Below are 17890 nucleotides of genomic sequence, written 5' to 3'. Positions count from 1 at the left end.
ACAATTTTGAGTTGCTGCAATTAAATTTTGGCAAAATGGACTAGCCTGCCAAAATTTTTTCACTCTGATTTTTGGGGCGTCTTTGAATTCAGGGCTCTGTAGGTTGATCATTTTCATTTCCATCAAACGATGTGGCATCCTTTCGTTCTTAACACATTACCCAGTCTATATCAGTATAGATATCCAGGAGGATTTCTTTTTCCCCATTGAGATCTGATGTGTTTTCAAAGTGTTCCTTTAATTTTTTTGAGCAGTTTATTATAGTACAATACGTCCTTATCTGCAAACGGTACACCTGCTGTACAGTATTCTCATTCTTGTAAGGTTCCTTTCTACAGTCACAGCCACATGAAAGCAAAGATTTACAGTATATGCATGTATGCATATATGTATGCACCCTAAACAGAACAATATTAGGATCACAGTATTGCCTTGATCATGCTTTTTTGAGTTCTTACAAACACTATGAAGGAGGAGATTTTGCTGATTTTAAGAGGTAAGTTAGTTTTAAAAAAAAAAAAACAATTTAATGTGAAATACATTTTGTTGATCATTGGGCAAATTTGTTTTTATTTGATTAATTATTGAAAAGTTTTGTTTTTAGTTGCAAAACAAATGTATCCAACTTCAAAATACAGTCTTGATATTTTAATCAATGTGTTTTGATACTGTCTTTGGAATAAATTATCAAGTAGTGCAGCGGAGAGTAGGACTTGGAGGATCTTCAGATCTCCTCTATTTTATAGAGTTTAGGTAAATAGGATTGGTTAACTTGTTTGTCTAAATGGCCTGTTGTCACAGTTGTTGTAACATTCTAATTTTATAATTTAATAGGATTTGGAGACATCTGTCATTAAACATTTAAAACCAAGGCCACGTGATAGAAGAGTAAGTAGTGTATATACAAAACTATTGGGTAAGCATGGCACCTAACATTAAAATGATTCAGTCCTGTATAAGTGTTAATTTCTCTTACATTGTTTTCAGATAGTGATAGGATATATTTGCTTACACCAGCATAACATTTTTTTGTGGAGGTTCTAGTGATTGGATCTGTTAACGCAACTTTTTAAAGTTTTGAATTGTCCTGTCAAAATAAATGGCTCTTTTTGCCTTAATTGTTGCAATTGTTAATGCAATAATAAATGTTAATGGTTTTGGGCTTATAATAGGGTAGCCCAAAGTTCATTTAGAAAATTATCTTTGCATCTTAACATCTTGGATAGTCATGATTGTGTTTAGGTAGATAAGTATAGAATTTATTAAAATCTAACCATTGTATGGATTCCAGGCAAAACAGTCTTGGCATATTCTTTCTTCTCCTAGTTTGTGCTGCACTGTTTTTAAAGCTATTAACTTTATTAACCAATTTGTTGATACTTGTACAACTAAATATTCAGATAGAGAATCCTATATTTCTATTGAATTCTTTTTTTAATTTATATTCTAAAATTTATAAAGTATATTTATTTTCCAGCGTACATCATTCGCTCCTGCTGCTGGCCTTCCAGTACAACCAAAGCGCTGCCGGCCCAGTGGTTGTTCAGGAGATTTGTTTGTTGCCACGACTACTGAAAATGTAAGTATTTTGAATGTTTTTTGCTGGAGGCAAGCAAAGTAGGTTTGGTTTTTTTTCTTTTTTTTGTATGCTGCATAGTAAGAAATAATTTATAATTTAACAAAGAAGGATGCATTATGTAGAGAAAAAGGATATTTGCATCTAATTTAATGCAGCAGAAGTTGTCCTTGAGAGATGCTACAGGTATTTTGCAGTTTTGTTTACATATTAATTTTGGCTAAGGTGTGCAGTCTTGTTTTCCCTATTTACCAAAAAAGTGTCATAATAAGGTGCAGCCAGTTCATGACTATAAACTAGAGAGAGTCTTTTAAAAATTGCCTTTTTTTAATTTCCTTTCAGTTTCTTTGTCCTTGACTACTTTACTGATGTCTTCTGAAGGAATATGGCAAGCAAAGACTTGCTTACTACAAAATATTCTTAACTCCTCTCCCAGTTACCACATGTGGGGCAGTTTTCTAGTATTTTTACCCACTTTATACTGTGTATGACTAGCAAAGCATATCTGTAGAGACCTAGCAATTGTGATTTTTACTAGAAATATGAAAATTTCTTCAGAAATAAAGTATCAACCTGCCTCCAAATCAAAAATGTATGTATCATATAAAACCTCAAAACGTTTCTTTACAGTGATTTCTTCAACTAATCCAATGCTCTGGAATTTTATAAGTGCATCAATTTTTATCTGATAATAAAGTGGGGGTACTCCAATCTGCGGAATCATTGGTACAAGTCTTCATAACACCAAAAAGTCTTGGAAATATTAGATTTTTAAGAACTTGTGTACTGTATAAAACACTTTCCAATACTGGTCATACTAAATGCTAGGAAAATTTTGTAGTCATTCATCAGTAAATGCTTAGTTTTCATAGTGGATTTGACGGCAAACACTATCGGAAAGCACTTTACAAAACAAACAAGATTACATTATGATAAAAAGAATTGAGGGGTCTGTGCTAACACCGCATTGTCTAGGCAGTTTTCCAAAGCAATTAAAATAATGAATCAACTATTTAGGTTACATTACAAAAACTGGTCAGTGGACATTACATGCAGGCTTAGTAATTATTTTGTCAGACATTATCTGGAGTACTCTGTGCTGTTCTGGTCACCGTATTGTATAAGACAAGACAGCACTAGAAGCTATGCAAAAAGAGCAAGTAATTGAATCTCCAAACAGAAGGCATGTCCCCTACTCAGACAGGTTCATGGAAATAAACCTCTTTACTCTTTAACAGAGAAGGCTGTGTGGGGGATTGTCTGGCTACATCAGTTGTGACTAGGGTTGCCAACTTTCCAAAACAAAAATAAGAAATGTCCTTGGTTGACTGCGGGGGGTTGGAAATTTGTGGAGGGTGGTGCATGGAACAGGCGTTTGGGGATTGAAGTATTTATTTATAATCAAATCTGCAACTCCCAATTGTGTTTTCCAAAAAGTATTGATTGTGCAGTATTTATTCCCAACATTTATGGAAACAGTTTAACAACACAAAAACCAATACTATTATTGGTGCAACGGTATCGCCAACAGCAAGTGCAGTTTACAGATATTCCATAATGTTTTAAATGCATTAACTGCATTTGACATCCCCTAAAAAGCCTCAGAGCAAAAAAATAGCCCCTAAAGCATTGCTGCAATATTTTCAGTAGCAGCAAGTACATTCCGCAGCATTTCTGTAGCAACATCTGTCTTTACTTTTTTCTTTTTCTGTGGATATTTAAGGCGTTTCTGGAATTTGAGTCAGTAAATTTTGCAGTTTAGTTTCAGGGCACAATCTACGCTATTCTAAGCTTAGATTGTGCTTCACTGCGTGGTAAAGATGTGCTATCTCAGCTGCACTCGCCTACAGTGGATATAACATGTTTATAGACCCCTGCCAAGATGGCAGGTTTTGTGTGATAAAATATGAAACCAAGAGAAATCCTGTCATAATTTAATTCCAAATCAAAACAAATCAGAAACTCTTTGTTGAAAAAGGGAAACAAATCCTACAAAAACTAGGTTGCACTAGTGTGCACAATCTTTAATGTTTAAGGATGTGGCTGCATTCAGAATCAACCAATCCCAATAAGTCTCATCTTAAATAGTACTTGGCGTACACTTGATATCAATTAAAGTGTCTCAGATAGAGCTCCCATTAAAGTTTGGCTGTTCCTATAGGATTATTCTGATATCCTCTTGGTTGCAACATACTCCAAATGCTATGGTCTGCAAAGGGCTTTTAAAACATGAACTGGATCTCATCACTGAAAGGATTTTTATATCCACTATATATTAAAGATCATGAGTAGTAGAATACTATTTTGTTATGAAACTTTATTAGAAATGAAATGGATATTTCTCCTATTGGCTATGTTTATTACATGGGCTCTATGTTCACTAGGATTTTGGGTATACAGTATGTAGATCTGACCGAATTATATTTTATAATTTCAGACGTGAATACTACTATATTCTATATATTTATTAATCAAATTACCATATTTAAAATCTCAACAATGCATCATTACAATATCTGCGTCAGGTGATATGTGAGGCACTAGGAATTTTACAGCATACTGGGTGCTCTCTCATGTTAGTGTGCCTTTTTCCAGCCACAAGCTGCTTGACATCACATACACTGCCATATGCAACAGAAAATGCGCCCCAGCACACTTTAAAGTGTGCCTTGTAGGTACCAAGCTGTTCTCTCCCACACTAGTACCAACTGGCTTAAGCAAATGGCGTCTAAATATCTGGCAACAAACATACATATGAACCAGAGTGGAGGAGAGAGTGCTTATATTGTTCCTTGATTTGTTTATTTAGCAAACATACATGTTTTATCAAGAAAACTATTGATTGTACAAGGGTATTACAGATTATTTTAATACTATTAGAATCATGTATAAAATCTAGAATAAATAGTGTTGTGTACTGATTTCTTAAGAAACGAAACACATCAGTTTCAAATACAGAACTTTTTCCATAAAACAGGTTGGCAACCCTAGCTGACATATTCCTGTTTTTCTGTGCCTCTTTCTTAAATGAAGCACTCTCTGTACTTAAGCTGATTTCTTCACCAGCTGCTGTCAGAATGTGCAGAGTTTTGTAGAGTGGAAGGTTATGGAGGTGGTTGTTCAAGTATAAAGCAGGTCAGCAGTTGTATGATTCACAAGTGCCAGGGTTGTCTTTATAACTTTATACATTTATTTCTGTAGCACATTTTTATGCACATGATGCAGCTCAAAGTATATTACAAGATGAAAAGAAAAACATTTAAATTAGGTAAGAATAATAAAGGATAAGTAATAAAAAAACAAACCAATATGAGATTAAATATCACAGATATATCTAATTAGTAGAAAAGTAGAGTCCATAGAGGACCGGAAGGACAGAAAAAAAAAAATTCAAGTTGAGCTGGAGAGAAATGACACAATCTGCAGTTCCAATGCCAAAAGACCACCCAGCCCCTACTGAGCATTCTGCTTGACATAAATGTTCTTAAGTCACTCCTCATTGTTTCCAGGCTTTGTCACAGAGGAATTAACGCAGTGGGTCCTGTGGACAGCTGGGATACTTGTCTAAATTCAAACATCACAGGTTGTATGAAACTCCACCACAGGAAATAGGAAAAGAGCAGAGAAAAGTAGAAATTAGTAAAAATTGCAGCTCCCCAAAAAATGTGTGTATGTTTTGGAATATTTACAGTAATATAATACAAAACTTCAGCATTTGCCCACAAGGTAAGTGAGTTTGAGTACTGAAAAATGCTACTGTCTGGGACTATGATTCTATTCTTTGAGAAGGTGAACATCCTATTTTGGTATGTTATGACTAATGAGATCATTACTTGCTCATTAATCTGGCTTACATCTCCTTTCTTTGGTTTGCGCACAAGTGTTCTATATATTTAATACCTCTACTACTAATAATTAATTATATAAATTAACTTCTGATTAATTATTAATACAATTCAGTGTTGGACAGTAGTAATAGCCAATATGTGTAGTCTATCAGGAGTACATCTAAAATGTAGCTAAGAAAAAGCTAAATTAACAAAGGGGGTTTGTAGGAGTTTCCTAAAATGTTCCACAGATTTAGCCTGGTATGTACATTGGCTATAGAAAAGAATCACCCCCTTCGAAAAATTAATAAAGTATTTCAATATTTTAATACAATTCAGCATTGGACAGTATTAATAACCAATATGGAAAACCTAGATGACTGCAATATTAAGTACAGTATGTCAGTGTTAATGGAATGTTTCCCTGCTCCTCTTAGATGTAGTTTCTTTGCTTAAGGAAATGGAAACATTTATATACATCTACTGTATATCTACAGTATATCAGTGTATCTCATTTTAGCTGGAATTAAAACATAGTGAATATTTTCTTGACATTTTATTTCACTACCTTTTGGCTGAACAGTACAGATCTAAGCCTTGTTTTATTACATAAACTTAAACTAAATTCAATAAATATTTGCCTAAAATGTGTTTAGTGCTGCATTACATACAGTGTGTAAGTCAGCATTTGTTTCCCTTTAGTGAGTATGTAAGCTCTTTTAAAGTGCTGTTTAGGCAGGAATATAAAAAAATATAGACAAAACACTTTATTCATAATTTCAAGGAAATTCGGGTGTCCAGTAGCTCAAGTACATCAGTAAAAATTGCTACAAAGTATTTATATAAAAAAAGCAAGGAGAGCAAAAGATAGATAAATAGTAAGAAGTAAAATAGTCAGTAGTTAATGTCCGAAGGTATAGTGATGACCAGGTCCTGATTCACTTGTGTTGAGAACAGAATTATAATATCTCTCAGCAGTAGGAACACATTATCTTCTGAAGTGTTCTGTTCTACAGCACAGTGAGAGAAGACAACTGCTATGTTTGCTTCTCAGACCTGCCAAAATGTTATGGAGAGGGTGACTGCTGTTGTCAAGGATGTCCTATACCTTCTTCCCCATACACCTTTCCACCACTGTTCCAACTGAGTCCACAGTTCTGCCTAGCACTGAGCCAGATTTCTTAACCAGCTTGTCCAGACTCTTCTTGTTCTTATCTATCATACTGCCTCCCCAACACATGTCAGCAAAGAGGTCACTGTCAACAACTGATTGATAGAACAAAGATAACATTTCACTACATATGCTGAGTGATAAGATTCTTCTGAGGAAAAACCGCCTGCTCTGTACCTTCCTGTAGAGGACATTTGTGTTCACAGTCTAGTCTGCCATGAAGGTGAACAGACAATAGTGTTTGATTTCTTGTGCATATTTTCCAAAATCAAAATAACCACCCTACTATTTCATATTCAAGACCAAGATTCTATCTGTAATTGTAGCAAAAATCATTTATTATATGGCATTATCATCTCGCAGGTTTTGTGCTTTAAGCTGTACTTGTCAAATGTCATGGAAAATATAATTTATCAACTTTGTGTTGTCTGCCTTGTTTTGGTTGGTTTCTGCTTCCACAGTGTTCATGTGGAAACACTGCTGTACTGCTGTGTCTATACATATGCAGTGTGTGCGTGATTGATTTTTTAAAAAAAAAAAAATTAATTTTTGAATTTGGTAACCTGTGGGGCACATAAATTTTTTCTTTTTATTTTATTTTTTTTTTTTTTATAAGAATTGAACAACTAGAAAAATGTGGAGTAGCCATTCATTTTAGCTGTTTACAAATTGAAATTAATGATTTTTGTTTAGTTGTGGAATATTTTCTTCTTGGCAAAAATAAATGTTGCGAAGGATAGTACTTTGGGATGTGCTATATTTAAGCTACATTTTAAAATTGTGAGATATCCGTACTCATTAAATAAGAAGTGACATTAAGAAATTTCAAAGCTCTATTGAGACCACATTTTTATGTTTACTGTATTGTATATGCCTTTCAGATAAAGGAATGCATAGTTAGCAGAACTATGGTGAACATGCCAGAAAACAGTGGCTTAAGTAAAGAAGTATCAGCCTTTGAAACTGGGCCCAAGAGAAAATCATTCAGGAGCAGACAACTTTCCACAATTACAGGTTGCTTTTCTGTTATATTGAAGAATTTCTCTGTTGTGATAATAAGTTTACTTTGTGAGTGATACTCTGGTTCTGTGTTATCCTGGTCATCAAAAAGACATTTATAAAATTCATGGAAGGAATTTTATTTGCTGTCATTCCTGGCTTTACTCTGAAATTATTTGTAAATCCATTTAGTATCACTTGTGCAATGATATAAATATCGGACATTCTTTTGAGAAAATCTGGTAAAAATGCACAATACATTTAAATAAAACTGGGTATAAAATAAAAAGTAAATGAAAGTAGTTGTTTTGAGTGCTCCTCAGCTGAATCCAAGTTCAATCCAGGGTTATTAGAAAGGTATGTTTACATTTTTGTAAAGATGTAGGTTTTATTTATTGCATGGTCCTGAAACTCCCACCCTTGCAATGTAGTAACCTCATACTCTCTTAGATATTTTGTGAGCCTCTAACTTCTGGATATAACTAGGTACTGTTTTAGCTATTAGTTGTCCACACCACTGTGAAATATTTTAAAGAAATGTCTAGGGCCCAGGGTGATTTGCTTTTGTATCAGAAATGATTTGAGGTTTTCTTGTAGTATTTGTATTTTTGTATTTTATTCTCTGTTATTCTAATTCAAAGCGTTTGTTCCTCTTGTAGTTCTTTATGCAGTGTTTTACGCAGGTATTTAGTATCCAGTGTTGTGCATTTTATCTTTTCTGCTTTTTCCCTGTTGTTCGATCTGAAATTATGTGATGTGCCATGAGCATGGGAAAAGTATCTATATAAATAAAATGTAGTAGTAGTATTACTGTTTGAGTGTCCCTCAAGCCTTTCAGAACAGAAGTAATTAGATTTAGGGTGTATTTGGGTTTTAGAATATTTTCATACAAATAATGAGATATCTTTGGAACATGTGATCTAGTAGAGAAATGCATCCTAACCACCTAAATGACAATTCATGTATGTAATAATTCCTATCACCAAACCATTGTCATAATGTGTGTTGATGTGAGAAATATACTAAACCTTGAAAATTATGAAAATATGTACAGACTTTATTGTAGGTCCCTTTTAAGAGGGCTGCATATTTGCACTAAAGAACTTTGTTTTTTTCAACTAGTTTATATCGGCTACCTGTTGTCACTTGTCAGGAAAAATGCCAACATGTCAGGAATATCTCGGAAAACCTTCACTCCATCATTCCAGCTGTGCTGGAAGCCATTAATCGATCAACTAGGTGCTGCATTTGTTTTTTGTATGGTGTGGAAGTACGTACATAAATCGGATACGTAAATCATAACATGTTTTTGCCAACATAAAGACGACAACATTAAAAGGTAATTTGCAGCAGTGTCTTAATTTATTTTTAAATATAATTGTAGCAATTTACTACACTTGTATTGCAATAAGGACACCTATTGAGAATGAAGCTGCTTTTGTTAACCGTAAGCAGTGACAGTCCATTAACATTCAAGTCATCTGCGATTTGAGTTTAAGGTGTGTTCATGTATACACATTTACAAGGTAGTTAGGATTTATAGGATTTTTAAAGGTAAATTTGCATAGAAATATGCATATGCATTTTCTTGTTTCCCCCCATATGATTAATTTCTTACACTAATTTAAGCAAAGTTTTATAAGTGAGACTTATGGTGTGTAATTTTCCACTTGTGGCCTTTTATGCTTTGCGTGTGTGTGTGTGTGTGTGTGTGTTTGTGGTGGTTTTTGCTTGTGAACTGCTGTGCATGGTTTTCCATCAGGCTTTTCAATTAGTGATCTGACCCTAAACAAACAGGAATTTTATTTGCGGATTACAAGTAAGCAGTTCTTACCACTGCACCACGGAAGCTGTCATATTATACTTGCACTTTTTGTGAAAGTGTTATTTAGACTTCAGCCTTCACGCATTATACAATTTGTTGACATTTTGTCAATTATCACTAAAACATGAAAGATGTTTCTGCTTTAACAATGTGTTTACATAGATTGTTGCAGACATAAAACACACATGAAATACATGTGTTCCAAATAATCTATTATTTCCCCTCTAAAACTCCAGTACTTCACTCCGATAATCAAGGTTTGAACTGGGAGAACTTCTTGCCCTTTCGATTGTGGGGATGATATAGCAGACTGCTTGTGCTTATCGACACATTTACAAGAAAAAAGACTCTGACAGAGAAGTGCGAAGGGATTTAAGGTGGGCCGGAATTACGAGCTTTTTCGTAGGCTTTGGTAATTCTAGTGTTAAATAAATAATTTGGAGCCCTGGAGCATGCAGGTTTCAGGCAGGTGCAGGTACATGTGGGAAAGTGCACACGGCCCCCCAATTTTGATCGGGACACTTGGCTGACCGTACATTCACACACGTGGCGGATCAGTTAAGTGTTTCATTCACACCTTGGAGCAGCTGATTATAGCACCTATAACCCAATCGGTGCATAAGAGAGCCTGCTCAGTAACAGGAACAAACAAACAAAACTGAGTGAGAGCACAGAATTGGGTGCCAGCGCTAGTTTGAGGGAGAAGAACCAGAGCACTTAATAGTCCTGTGGAGGAGTGAGTGATCATTTGCTCCTGAGGTGGATTGTTCCCCACTGAGTTAATGGAGGAGTGGATTTGAAGGTGGAGGTGTCTTTTCTAGGGATCCCAAAGACGCTAGGAGAGCGTGGTGAAAGACAGAAGGACTGCTGGCTGTGAGCTGTCCAGCAGATCGCTGAAGGAGGCAGCCAAGACAGGAGCCAGAAGTAAGGGCTGCAGTTGCTGGTGTCTCCGCTGGCTTCAAGACCCTAAGCAGGGCGAGTCGGGAAGACGGAGAGTGGAAATTGCTCTGGGCTCAGGTGAAAGAAGAGTAAGGGTCCAATAACTGTGTTGTTTTATTCTGGTTTTATTTATTTATTTATTGGATTTTAACTCATGGGTATCTAATTTTATGGATTACTGTATTATATTGTTTATGAAGGGCACTGCACATTTGAACACTTTTTTTTTTTTTTTTAATAATAAAACCACTCTCGCACTTGCATCTAATCTTGCTGATTATGTGTGTGTATCCTCATTTACCTGGCTGATCCTCAGGTCATTATTGGCAATTCCAGGTTCAGGTGGTTCCCAGAAGCTTCCAAGTACTGGGGAGCTAACCCTGACTGTCACATTGCATTTTATATAGCATTGATGAACCACAACATTAAAACCACCTGCGTAATATTGTGTAGGTTCCCCTCTTGCTGCCAAAACAGCTCTGACCTGTCAAGGCATGGACAACAGAAGACTTCCTGATGATGTTCTGTGGTATCTGACACCAAAATATTAGTGGCAGATCTTTTTTCAAGTCCTGTAATTTCGAGGTGGGGTCTCTGTGGTTGAGATGTGTTTTCCCAGCATGTCCCACAGATGCCTATTTGGATTGAGGTTTGGGGGATTTGGAGGCCAAGTCAACACCTTGAAGTCTGTCATGTTGAACAAAACATTCCTGAAGAGTTTGTGTAGTGTGGCAGGGTGCATTATTCTGCTTGTAGAGGCCAGTGCCATCAGGTTATACTATTGCCATGAAGGGGTTACGTGGTCTGCAACAATTTTTAGATCTGCGGTGCATGTCAAAGTAGCATCCACATGAAATGAAGACCTCAGTGTTTCCATATAGAACATTTCCCTGAATATCACACTGCCTCTGCTGTCTTGCCTACATCCTGCTATCCTCTCTTCTCCAGGTAAATGTGGCACATGCACCTGGCTGTCCACGTTGTCTAAAAGTAAACATGATTCATCAAACCAGGCCAGCTTCCTCCATTGTTCCATGGTCGATTTCTAACGCTCACATGCCCATTGTAGGCGAGTTCAGTGGTGGACAGGGGGCAGCATGGGCACTCTGATTAATGTATGAATATGCAGCACTGTGTCTTCTGACAGGGTTGTTACAGCAGCTCTTCTGTGAGACGGACCAGATGGGAATAGCCTTCTGTCCGCGGTTCACCGTTTGTCCTTCCCTTGACCAGTTTTGGTATGTACTAACCATTGCATGCCAAGAATACCCAATAAGACTTGCATTGTTTGTAGATTCTCTGACCCAGCTGTCTAGCTGTCACAATTCAGCCCTTGTCAAAGTTGCTTAAATATTTACGCTTGCCAATTTTTCCTTCTTCCAACACCTCGTTGTCAAGAACAGACTATTCACCTAATGTAATGCTCCTTGATATTTGCCATTGTAATGCAGTAATCATTTACTTGATTATTTACTGTTGGTGTTTTTTTTTGTTTTTTTTAAGTTGTGGTTGATTAGTGTATAACAACATGGAATGTTATAGGCAATATGAATTCCCTTCCACAGTCTCCTCACCTCACAGGTGTTGTGGTTCACAGATTCAATAAAATTGTATTTTAAATAACTGAGAATGGCATCATTATGCCTTATATGCAACTTGGAGCAATCTGTGTGCTGGCCGCACCAGTTTCCACATGGGTGGGGGGAAAAAAGAAATCCTAGCACAGAATTGAAGAAGGTGCAAGCCACAGTTGCAGAGTGCAGTGCTGGAAGGTGTCACATTTACAGCACGGCAGATTATTGGTGCATTTTCAAACATTAATAGTTTTATTTGTTTGATGCTTACATGCATTCAAGATTGTACTTGGGCTGTAGCTGTCAGAACAGAGGTAATGCGGAATTTGACTATATAAGGTGCATATATCATTTGAGTGCATATTTGCCGTTTTAGCACTGTATGTGATTCAGTATGTTCACCAGCACTGTATATTAAAAAATATATAATTTGAGTACACACGGTATACGAAAAATAGACGAGTACGCATCTGGTGCAGGTGCATGTTTTGGATGATGTGCAGTCCTAATTGAGCACACATCTGCTGTCAAACAAACTTTACTGCTATAATCAGACACTTCCCATGATTCTCTGCAAAAAAGTATTTATTACAAGCCATTGAAGAATATAACCAGTGATGAAACCGAATTGGAGAAACAAAAGGAAAAAAATATGCAGCCTGAAGGGTTCATTAATAAGAAGAAAATGGGAAGTTTTTGATAAAGGCTATAGCCTGATTTAAACCCAATGAAATGTGCATTTTACATCCAGCAAAGGTTTCCAAATGGTATTGAAAAATTGCTGAAGTAAAGGAATGGCAAGCCACCTCAAAAGAGCAAATAAAGATGGTGCTTATGACATTGGACTGCGCAAACTTGATGTAGTATTGCATTCAAAGGATTTTTAACAAAACACTGTTTAGTGCTACCTGAAATTTAAACTGTTAGAATTCAAACCCCAAAATAGAGATGTTTTTCAAAAGGTGATTAATGAAAAATTATCATAAAAATGAAAAAATAAACAAAACCTTGGCCTAGTTGCTAAGGATGTGCAGTTTGTACATTTTTCCTTGTATCAGCATGGATGCTCTTTGTGTTCTCCAGTTCCCTCTCGCTTCTGAAAGATGCAGATTTTATGGTTATTGGAGTGTACATGAATAGGGACTGCAGTGAACTGTTTCTCCATTTATGGTGGTTTTCTCCACTATCTGTTGCTGAAGTATATTACAGCCGTACATGATGCCATAATGGATAACTGGTTCATAAAACTGATGGAAATGTTTTTAGTATTCCAAAAACTTCTCAGAAGGTGCTAAATTGCTGAGAAAGGAGAAAATTAAAAATTCTATTCTCTGAATGTTTGTTTAAATTACGTATGCCAACTGCTTCAGTTTCACCTGAGCATGGGCAGGAACTGTGAGCTTGTGTTAGAAACAGACATTGCTTTCAAGTAACTGATACTAAAAACATCTTTCAGTAGCATGGGAAGAGTTTGGAGAGCGGTGTGTTAAGGATAAAAACTTTTTTTGTGTGTGCCAACAGGAAGAATTATAACAATCGGTACATTCCAAATTGCTACTTGTTTGCTTTTTCATTTTACTCAATATGAACAATATTCATAGAACAATATTTTTCAATGGCTACTATTAGTTTTAATACCATATTTTTGGCAATAGCTGAGCTGAAGAATGTGCCGCTTCTATGATTTGCATGTGGTTGATTATTATCTTTAATACACTGGTTAAAAATACTACTTGGCGATGATAATTCAATTGATAAGTCAACTTGTTCACTACACTTTATGCCCTACTATCAATATTGTACAGAATTTCGGTTTACTTTTTTGTGTTATTTTCAGATGTAGTTTTGAATTGACTATTTTGGCTCAAGCAGATTTCTGTCTGCCACATTTATTCTTGGTCCTTTTGTCATTTCAATATTGCCACCTTTTGGGGGAAAATGAGAACTTCTCTGTAAATATTTTTATTACAAAAAATTGTTTAGGAATTAAGTTACAAATGTGTGATTACTGCAGAGTTAAACCGAACAAGCTTGAAAAGGTAAATAGTCTAATGTTAATTTTCTTGCTCTCCTTAATTGAGCCTTACTGTTTAGCTGTGAGTTTACTATTTTGAAATATGCTGGTCTGTATTCTACATGATGCTTTATTTCTGTTTGATGCCAGCAAATGAAGACACATTCAAAATGTATAGCATGCATAAAATATACCTTTAGATCTTCATTTATTAAAAATTTGGGTTTTAAAGCAATCTACTTTGTCAGTACTCCTGTGTTAACCTGAATCGAGTCATTCTTTAGTTATTCAGTATATTGCTTCCATTGTAATTTTAGTTCTGGATTCTTTAATTCTGTGCTGTGTACTCAGATTTGGTTTTTTATTTATTAGAACAAACAACTGTGTGGACTGCCAGTGAAGAATCGGTGAATGTGACATCTGCAGAAAATGAAACTGTTTCTAAAGTCCGATCCAGCGGTTCGGTGTTCTCAACCGAGGAAACACCTGTACATAGGCATATTTTTGTGTCCAAAACAGTAAGTGGAAATATATAATGCCATATATTGTGTCTGGAGCAAAGTATTTAATTGAGTGGGATTTAAAACTGTCATGTTATAAGAGTGGTGGGTATGTTTTGGGTCAATATGCAGAGAAGAGATTAACATTGTAAAAGTTGATTTTTCTCTTGTGTGTAAATAAGGGGGGTGTGTGGGTTTTTTTTCCCCCTGCCTAATCAACATTTGTAAGATGAGCGGAACAGAGTAATATCAAGTGCTATGGCTAAAGGGAAGGAGATCATGTCTATCATTCCTTTTATTTCATTAGATGTGATTGTGGATGCGGTTTTATTGATTCGCTTTATATTCTCCCCAAGGTAATGGATTAAGCCATACTTTTTCAGGCAATGCCAAAGTAATAGTGCTAGTTGGTCTTACAGTTACTTCACTCCTAACACACTTTTAAAAGTGGTTATTTCCTGCCCTTTCTGAACATAACCTGGGCAATAGTCCACCTACTGTTGAGGTATAGTGTTTTGGTATAACCTCTGTGAAGCTGCTAAAAATTATCACTCTGTATCAATCCATAATTTACTTTTCTTGCTTATACCACTGCTTAAGCCAAAAATAGTACATTTTTCCTTGCTTCCACTTCAGCCATTAAAATTCTTTCTTTTTTTCTCTTGTGATTTTTGCCATTGTCTTTTAACAAAACGCCGAATGGAAGGTGATTTATATTGATTTGCATATTAAAATATGTGAAATTCTGGTAGGAGTTGGGGTATGACTGTAGGCGCGTGCACATGCGTTAAATTTCACGTTAATTGGGATTTCTACAGGGGAAGTGATTAGGACTTGGCATACGTACGTACAGTTTTATGCATCTGGATTTTTTGTATGTACGTACATTTCAGTTTTTGTCCTTATGCCGTGTTTTAGTGTGCATTCTACGCACAGCATTATACTTGAGGCCCCTGGTATTTGTGACATTTGAATTTTGAATATGTTTGACTTGTCTGTTAAATAGTACTTTTATTAAGTTTTTAACAAGGTAATGATGCAAGTGTTAAAGAGGGATTATCTGACAAACCAGGTTTTGAAAGTATATTGCAAAATCCTGCATTATCTTGGAATTCACCAATTCAACTGTGTAGATATAACAGTGTTTGAATTTTTATTTTTAGTATCCATTTTCAGCAGTATCTTTCTGTTACAAGAGAGAAAAAGTCTGAGAATAATTTAGAATGTGCACATGCTATGATAAATCAGGCAGTTCATGATATCCTCTGTACGGGTTTGTTAGTAAGTAGACGTTAGATTGATTTTCTTAGTTATGTTTGCCTATCTATTATAATCCCCCACAAGCTGAAATGGAATATTCTATTTCTTGTCCTTCTGACTACAGATTAGACCAGGGGTCTGCAACATACGGCACATGAATTGAAATATAGTAAAAAAATTATTTTAATTACAGCACACCCATTCCCACCCTGACCTATGTTTTGCACATGCGACTCCCATGTAAATGGAAACAATGTGTTCAGTGCAGACCGTGGAACGTTACAACAAACCTCCTGTTATTAAGTAATATATCACCCTAAAATGACAAAAACTTGATGATGAACTTTTCAAGACTCTTGGACAAATGAATATTGATTCTTTTACAACCAAAAGATTGTGCTGTGTGTGCATTACGCTTTGAAAGTGTTTTGTGTCGTACATCAAGTGTACAAAGACATTATCAAACTAAACATCAGTCCACGTTTAAAAACTCAAAAAAACTGGCTGTTTCTGGCTTTAAGAAACAATCCCAATTTTAGTTAAATAATTGGAACCAAAAATAAAGCCACTGAATGTAGTTATGAAAAATGATCCTATGTCGCTCTATTCTTAAAAAAAAAAAAAAAAATCTTGGAAGGAGACGAGACATGATTTTCTCAGAGACACTTTAACGTCCCGCAAGACAAGGTAGTGAGACAAAAGGGACAGCTGCCGTACAGGTTTTTAACACTAGAATTACCAGAGCCTACGAAAAAACTGATAGATCTGTTCCAGCTTAAGACGCTTCGCACCTCTCCATCAGCGTCTTTTGTCCTTTAAATGTGTTGATAAGCAGCAAACAGCCTGCTATCACATCCCCCACCCCGCACAGTTTTCTCACCTCAAGTCTGTTTACCTGTGTGTCGGTTGCTTAGAGTTGTATAGAGAGACGTCAAGCAAAATGACACCTTTTATAAATACTATATCGTTATTTGGAACACTTGCATTTCATGTGTTCCGTGTCTACAACGATCTAGGCACAGTAAATACATCGTTAAAACAAACGTTTTTCATGTTTTAGTAATAATTGACAAAATATAGACATGAAGTGTATAATGTGTGAAGCCTGAATTCCAAGTATCAGAGAAACACTTTCACAAAAGGTACAAATATAACAGAACAAATGCACTTCAATTCAAAAATATAACTGCAGAAAAACAACCTGCGTTAGGGTGCGACATTGACGCGCAGTTGCTACGACAGCTTCGGTGGCACAACAGTATCAGCTGTTGACTGGTAATCAAAATTTCATGGGTTTGATCCCAGACGAGTATGTTTTGAGAAGTGAGCTGCTTGTATTCTTACTATTTTAGAATAAAAACATACATTTGATTCTAGTCTGTAATAGCCGGTGTAATTTTGATACTTGTAAAGGTTAGCTTTTTTTAAAAAAATTTTTTATTCAATTTTATTCTTTCAGCTGCGTTCACGATCCCAACTCCTAACCCCCTAGCATTTGACACTGCTGTTTTCACATAGACGCGCTATAACAGAGGTAAACTCAAATCATGATGATGGTTCTACAGTACATCGGATCAAATATGCACTTTTGCCGTCGCTGTACTTTGTATATGTACATGGGAAGCTCTGCACTCTACTTGTGAATGTAGAAAGTAAGTAAATAAATAAAGGTAAATAACATTCAGTCTGGCTTTTATGCAAGTAACATATAAATGTTAATGTTTTGGGCACATGCACCGTCCTTTGTATGTAAGAGCCAGATTGAACTGGACATTCTCTGATCTGGAGGGATAAAAGCTAACACACAAACGCTGGTGAATCTGCCGCCTTCGTATCTCACCGTCACTATTTGCTTTTATTCAGTTTTATTGAGTGTTCCTGCTGCACTGAATGAGCTCACGCCTTCTGGTGCACGATGTCGAAACCGCCCAGAGAAAAAAAAAGACAAATATATGGGAGATTGGGTATAATATTAATCAGAAAACCTCGCACTAATGCAATATTATTTGCAAACAAACAGCGTCAGATTGGGTGTGAATTTACGCTGGTGCTGTTACTTAGAGTCAGATCAGGCGAGGGGGTGGTTGGAATGTGATCGTCATTGAGAGATTAAAACTGGAGCTTATTTAGTGCAGCCCCCCAGTTTTACTGTCTGATTCACGTTCACGCTTCCAGACACAAACCCCCTACTCCCCCTTTTCGATC

General features: G+C 36.0%; 1 protein-coding gene across 5 annotated transcripts in view; it reads left to right on the top strand.

Moving 5' to 3' along the window:
* si:ch1073-416j23.1 (rac GTPase-activating protein 1) overlaps positions 1 to 17890 on the top strand; it is a 118269-nt gene that overhangs the window by 53837 nt on the left and 46542 nt on the right. For all 5 annotated transcript variants that reach the window (XM_039757393.1, XM_039757394.1, XM_039757391.1 and 2 more), the window contains 4 exons: positions 835 to 888; positions 1478 to 1579; positions 7456 to 7588; positions 14298 to 14443. In XM_039757393.1, the coding sequence (XP_039613327.1) occupies positions 835 to 888; positions 1478 to 1579; positions 7456 to 7588; positions 14298 to 14443 (435 nt within the window). The remainder of the gene's footprint in view (positions 1 to 834; positions 889 to 1477; positions 1580 to 7455; positions 7589 to 14297; positions 14444 to 17890) is intronic.

This window comes from Polypterus senegalus, chromosome 6, assembly GCF_016835505.1.
Source record: "Polypterus senegalus isolate Bchr_013 chromosome 6, ASM1683550v1, whole genome shotgun sequence".
Classification (NCBI taxonomy): domain Eukaryota; kingdom Metazoa; phylum Chordata; class Cladistia; order Polypteriformes; family Polypteridae; genus Polypterus; species Polypterus senegalus.
This window is presented reverse-complemented; position numbering and strand designations above follow the sequence as displayed.